The 5,746-nt window shown below is 40.5% G+C and overlaps 1 protein-coding gene across 3 annotated transcripts; it reads right to left on the reverse strand.

Moving 5' to 3' along the window:
- Positions 1-61: 61 nt before the first annotated feature.
- lpar2a (lysophosphatidic acid receptor 2a) lies at positions 62-5,355 on the reverse strand. Of its 3 annotated transcripts, XM_005942318.3 has the most exons (5): positions 5,189-5,354; positions 3,585-3,859; positions 2,630-3,376; positions 1,780-2,042; positions 62-275 (listed from the first exon to the last, which is right to left on the reverse strand). In XM_005942318.3, the coding sequence occupies exons 3-5, from the start codon at positions 3,372-3,374 to the stop codon at positions 228-230; spliced, it is 1,056 nt and encodes a 351-aa protein (XP_005942380.1). In that variant the 5' UTR covers positions 3,375-3,376; positions 3,585-3,859; positions 5,189-5,354; the 3' UTR covers positions 62-227. The 3 variants fall into 3 exon arrangements, with proteins under 3 accessions (XP_005942380.1, XP_005942381.1, XP_042084540.1); XM_005942319.3 differs by lacking the exon at positions 3,585-3,859 and having other exon boundaries at positions 5,189-5,353; XM_042228606.1 differs by lacking the exons at positions 62-275; positions 1,780-2,042 and adding an exon at positions 2,049-2,203 and having other exon boundaries at positions 5,189-5,355.
- Positions 5,356-5,746: the final 391 nt, after the last annotated feature.

A 5,746-nucleotide genomic window follows, 5' to 3' on the forward strand; every position in this document is an offset into this window, starting at 1 on the left:
TGATGATTATGTGACTCTGTTAGTCTCGTGGAGACTTAAAAAAAAAAAAAAAAAAAAAAAGTCTTGTTCAGCCTTTAATTCAGTATCAAAAAGCAAACATGGAAAAGTGAGCTTTGCAGAATTTGGCTGATATCTAGAAGAATTAACTGATCTATACATCTTATATTATTTTTGATCTGCCGTTATAACCTAGTCACTGACCAGGCGTAGTCTTTCTTGATGTCGTCCTAACACAAGGCCTCGGCTTCTGACTTCAGGCCAGAGCCAAGTGTTTCCTGTAGGAAAGAAAATAATTTGAAGGTAACATGACACAGAAGAAATATCTTATGAATTTCAAGGTAGAGGTATAATATTTTATAGTGAAAATGGACTCAATTTACATTTAGCAGTTTAATTCAGTGTTTCCTTTAACCACTTTTACCCAGTGGTGTTTAAAGATTCAAAACAATTATTCTGTATCTAATCGGGGCCTTTTCCAGGAAGCAGGTTTAGTGAAAACTTGTTTGTTAATACTTGGATGAGACAAACACTTGGTCTTCTGTTTCAGGAAGAGTACCAGTTTTGAGTAAATGACTGAAATTAACCTGCTCACTGGCAGGCTCTCTCTGAATCCCATCCCCAATCTGCATGAAGCTTTTGAGGCAAAATACTGTTCAGTGAAGACTCGTATGTTGTGTTGGAGATGATGTGTGAACTAAAGACAGTCTTGTACTTTAGATTTTTAAAAATCCAGGTTACAGAAAGTAAATAGTAGTATCTTTGTAGATTTAAATACAGTTAAATTCACAGAAATGTAAACGTCATTAACATTTACACAAAGAAATCCTAAAATGAAAAAACCTAAAGGAAATAAATCAATGAAAAAAAAAATCTTATTGGGTCTGCCCTATATCATTAAACTGCATCTTATGTGTTTGAGCCACATCTTTATCTCAAGTTTCTACAGGTTACAGCTAAATAATTAGATTTCAAAATAAAATGTAAATCTTATGTAAATGAGGACTGAGCAGATGACTCTTGATCCTTTTTTGTTTTTTGGCAATGTCACACAAAGAGTTGGTGGCCTGATCCCCGACTCCTCCAGTCTATATATCCTTGGGCAAGATACTGAACCTCAAGCCGCCCCTGATATTGAAATAAAAATGGAGGCTCATCTTCTACCCATTCCCATGGTGAATCTTGGCATCAGAAAGTGGTTGTCATATGAACATACAATGAATTGAACCAACTATGATCAAACCTCTTAGCTCAATGTTACACTCTGATTTTGCTGAACCTGCTTTGTGGAACAAGGCCCAGGACAGGAAACACAATACTTTTATGCATCATATTGTTCACTTACATATAGAGCAGATATGGAAAGTGAAAGCTCTCATGACTCATTGTGAAGAAATGTGAGAAACACAAATGAAACCTGAAGCAATGAAGAATAATCTCAAGTTTGAAAAAGATGCCCCAAAGACTATTTTGGGGTACCTTTTTTAAAGTGCTTTGAAGGTCTAAGGCAGGCAACTCCAGGCCTCGAGAGCCAGTGTCCTGCAGGTTTTAGATGTCGCCCTGGGTCAAAACACCTAAATCATTACCAGGCCTCTGGAGAACGTCAAGACATGTTGAGGAGGTAATTTAGCCATTATATCAGCTGTGATGGATATAGGACACATCTAAAACCTGCAGGACACCGGCTCTCAAGGCCTGGAGTTGGCCACCCCTGGTCTAAGGTTTACATTTCACAGGTTGTATTCTGCACCACCGGGTCAACACCCTAATAAGTGAGGGTACCTCTCGCAGAGATGTGCCCCTCTTGACAAGTGAAAGTTGCCTCTGCTGATGAACACCTCTCCGACACAGAGAGCACAGGATCCACTTGAACGTCGTCCGCATCTCGTCGTCCCGTAGGGAATAGATGATAGGATTGACCAGAGAGTTGCACTCAGCTATGAACAAACAGTATTTCTCATAGCGGTTGGCATGACTCTCTTTACCCAACAGTCCATCCAGTAAGAGAGTCACGAGGCCAGGCGTCCAGCAAATTACAAAGGCACCTGCAGAGATGCAAACTGTTGATAAGAACTGGAAGTAAACTTTATTTAAAGATGGGACGTAATGACACAGCAGAGTCTCTTGGGTCATACTGGTAGCTTGCTTGCTTAATTTCAAGGCTAGTTGCCAGAGAGAACACATTTATGCCCAGGAGATGAGTCACCTAAAGAAAAAGTTGTATTATGACGATAAATCCATGTCAGTTTTACTCGGAAATCCTAACAATCTATCAGCTTAAAAGATCAGCAGTAATCGGGTATGATCTGACAAACAAGAGCTGCAAAACTGGTTGATAAATGACTGGGTGTACACACGCCAAGCATTATAACTAAGATCAGTGAGATAAAGCACATCAACAATAGTCAGCTTTACTACAGAAAACAATACTGAAAGTTCATATGAAGTGAAATTCAATAAAAGTCACTACGCTTTCCTGCAAAAATCTGAAAATAATGCCGCCAATGACTATCAGTATGTTAAAGTTTTGTACCATGTACGTTAGTAATTTAAGAGTGCTAAAATTTTCAAGCTTATTAGAAATGAAACTATTCTAACTTCCCCTTTGACCGAAAAGTAAACAGCTCCTCACCCAGGACCATGGATATCGTCTTCATCAGGTTGACAACAGTCTGCTGTCGGATCTCTGTGACTTGTTGAGACGTGTTCTTACTTTGGTTCTTCACGTAGATAAAGATTCGAGTATACACGGCCACCATAACAAAGAACGTGAGCAGGTTGAGGACTGCCCAGAAGATAAGGAAGCGGCGGCTGTAGAGCGGCGCAAGGGTGGAGCAGTCCTTAAGATCACACTCACAGTTCCAAAATGTTGGCACCAGGCCCATGATGATACCTGTGGCCCAGATGCATACTATCAGCAGCACCACACGCCGCTTTGGCATAGTGCTGTGAAGCTGCATGGTGATGATGGTCTGGTGTCGCTCCACAGCGACAGCAAGGAGGTTGGCCACAGAGGCTGTCAAGCTGATGTCAATCAAAGCGCCGCGGATATACCACTGCTCCTTGGTAAGTGTTCTAGTCCACGGGCCTGTGTGCAACATCAGGTTGGTATAAGCAATACCTGCAAACAGGTCTGCTGCAGCCATGTTCCCCAGGAGATAGTAGATAGGAAAGTGAAAGCGGCGGTTCATAAAAATGGCTATCATCACCAGCAAGTTGGCCAGGAGTACAATAACACATACTGTCAAGCCCAGTCCAATGACAACATAGTCCCGTGTATTCCATTCTGTACTGATCGTCTTATTCACCACTTTGTAGAAGAAGGTGACATTCTCGTTGTAGTAACAGGTATTCTCCACAATGCTCTCTGTGGCCATATCTGCAGACACAAAGTACATGTTCAAGATGTTAACCTGCTGTCTACAAGAAGTGAGTCAACAAGGAAATTTTTCAGTCTTGAGCCACATCCCATTTGCTTATATTTTGCTTGGAAAGTGTGCAAACATGCATAAAAATTTCGTATATGAAACAAAAACAGAGTTTAAGCAATTCTAACAAGCTTTGAAGTCAACGTTTGGAATGAAAACCTTTGTTCTTCAGCACAGCTGGAACGCTCTTAGGCAAGCTCTCAAGTACACTTCAGGAATACTTCTCCAAGCTGCTTGAAGGACAGAGCTCTTCTTTGGATGTTGGTTGCCTTTTGTTCCGTGCTCTGTCTAGATGATCCCACACTGTTTCAATAATGTTTGAGGTCCAGGCTCTGGGGAGGCCAATCCATGTCTGCTAGTGTTCCAATGGGGAGCTTTTTCCTATCCAAATATGCTTTTACTGCATTGCCACCGTTTTTTGGATTGCTGCAACGCTGAAAAAATGGAGACATCACTTTCCAGAGTATTCCACGGTGGATCAAAATCTGACTGTACTGTCTGTGTTCATAATTACATCAATTTTGACAAGCTCCCCAGCACCACAGACTAAAATGCAGAAAGGAAATGGCTTTAGAATTTTAGAAAGTGCTGAAGACACTCACTGTTGTACTTCTGTCTTGACCTCATGTGTACACGCTGACAAGGATTTAAACCAAAATGCAAAATTTGGATTCATCACTTCATAAGGACTGTTGCCACTGATTTTCGGTTTAGTTCTTGTGTAATTTGGCAGACCTCATCCTGTTCTCCCCATTTCTGATGAGACTTTAGTGAACAGTTGATGGATCAACTGAAACACCAGCAGCCCTCCTGTGTCAGGTCTTTCCCATTTCTTAAGGACATTACTTTCAGATACTGTTCATTTTATGTTTCGTTTTGACCCCTTCTTTTTTGGTCCTACACTTATCTAGTTTCCTCATTTTTTGAGGGACACACGGAAGAATCACCTTATTGGTGTAAGAATATACTACTTTTCTGCCTGTCTAATTCTGTTGTCATCGACTAAAGAAACGAGAACAAATTATGCGTTTTCACCACAGGCTGTTAATAACAAATGGCTACAGATCAAACTTAGAATTTGCTCAATTTTGCTATTTTTTTTCTGTTGACTCAACACTGGTTCAACTCACAAGTTAGAGACCTTTTTATGCTTGAATAATTCATGTTAAGTGACTTCTGAGGTAAAGACATTCTTCTACAAAGACTGAACTGAAAGTGATTCTTTGCACCCATATCACTTGTTGTAAAAACACCTGACACGATTGTACAAATAATTCCCGTATCAGAGTCATGGTACACCCAGCAGTGACTTTAGACTCAAGTGTTAAAATATGGACGTCTCTGCATTGATTTAGGGCTGGATTGGATTGTTAATTGGCCTCGTCCAAGTGCAATGATCCAAAACAACATTAATAGTAAAAAGTATTACAAAAGCAGTAAGACCGTGCGTACGTGCGGCTTTAGAAATCTGAAGAAAGAAAATGCGCAAGAAATTCTGGTTTTGTGAGCACACGCAAGGCTTTCGTTGTGAATTTAGAGTTTCAGGTGTGCGCCTAGAGTCTAAAACAGTGCTCTTTCTGAGACCGCTGGGGTTAAAGGAGATAAAAGTCGGAAAGTAAGACATTTCCGTTAATACAGCCTGTTCAGACCTGAAGTGAAGTGACCTATGTGTCACTAATACCCGCTCGTGCAACTTAATCTCATGTAGACTTTTAACATGTAAAATATATAATAATTGTAGTAAATTACGACATGAACCCTACCGTCCGTCTTAGCGTGTCCTCCATCAAGACAGGTCCGACATGAAACAGGGGGTGTTGGGTGCCATTTGAAAGGAAAACAGAAGACCCTCTGGTTATTCTCACTGTTAAGTGTTCAGGCGACCGCACGTTTTCAAGCCGACGCCTTTTTGAATGAGGATCAGCTGGACCTGACAGACAGGTATCGGTGCTGCCTCCACGTACAGCTTGAAAAATCAGACAACAGAAACTCTGTTTAAGGCTAAACATGAACTAAATTTGAAATAGCTTTGGGACCTGCTGGAGGAGTTTTATCAGCGAGGAATACAAAAGAAAATGCACCTCGAATTAGAAACAGTAATGCAGAAGAAACACACGCAGAACCCCCCCTCATCTTTCTGAGTTCAAATTCTTAATTTGTACTGACTATAGAAAGACATTTACACTGAGGGAAAAATCACTATAGTGATAACAACAGAATTTTAATAACGTGGACTAAATTACCAGAGTACTGCACATTTGTTGAGAGTATTTGTATTTAATGGTTATTTAATTTTTGCAGTATTAGAACAGTGTGAATGT

This window comes from Haplochromis burtoni, unplaced genomic scaffold (genome assembly GCF_018398535.1).
Source record: "Haplochromis burtoni strain Fernald_Lab_line unplaced genomic scaffold, NCSU_Asbu1 Contig_335, whole genome shotgun sequence".
In the NCBI taxonomy this organism is placed as follows: Eukaryota; Metazoa; Chordata; class Actinopteri; order Cichliformes; family Cichlidae; genus Haplochromis; species Haplochromis burtoni.

What these genes read in the sequence shown, in the direction of transcription:
- lpar2a (XM_005942318.3), bottom strand. Translation starts at nt 3,374, where the DNA reads ATGGCCACAGAGAGCATTGTGGAGAATACCTGTTACTACAACGAGAAT. An exon ending in GACGATATCCATGGTCCTGG is followed by an intron (nt 2,043 to 2,629) that starts GTGAGGAGCTGT and finishes GCATCTCTGCAG; the next exon opens with GTGCCTTTGTAATTTGCTGG. An exon ending in GGGGCACATCTCTGCGAGAG is followed by an intron (nt 276 to 1,779) that starts GTACCCTCACTT and finishes TCTTTCCTACAG; the next exon opens with GAAACACTTGGCTCTGGCCT.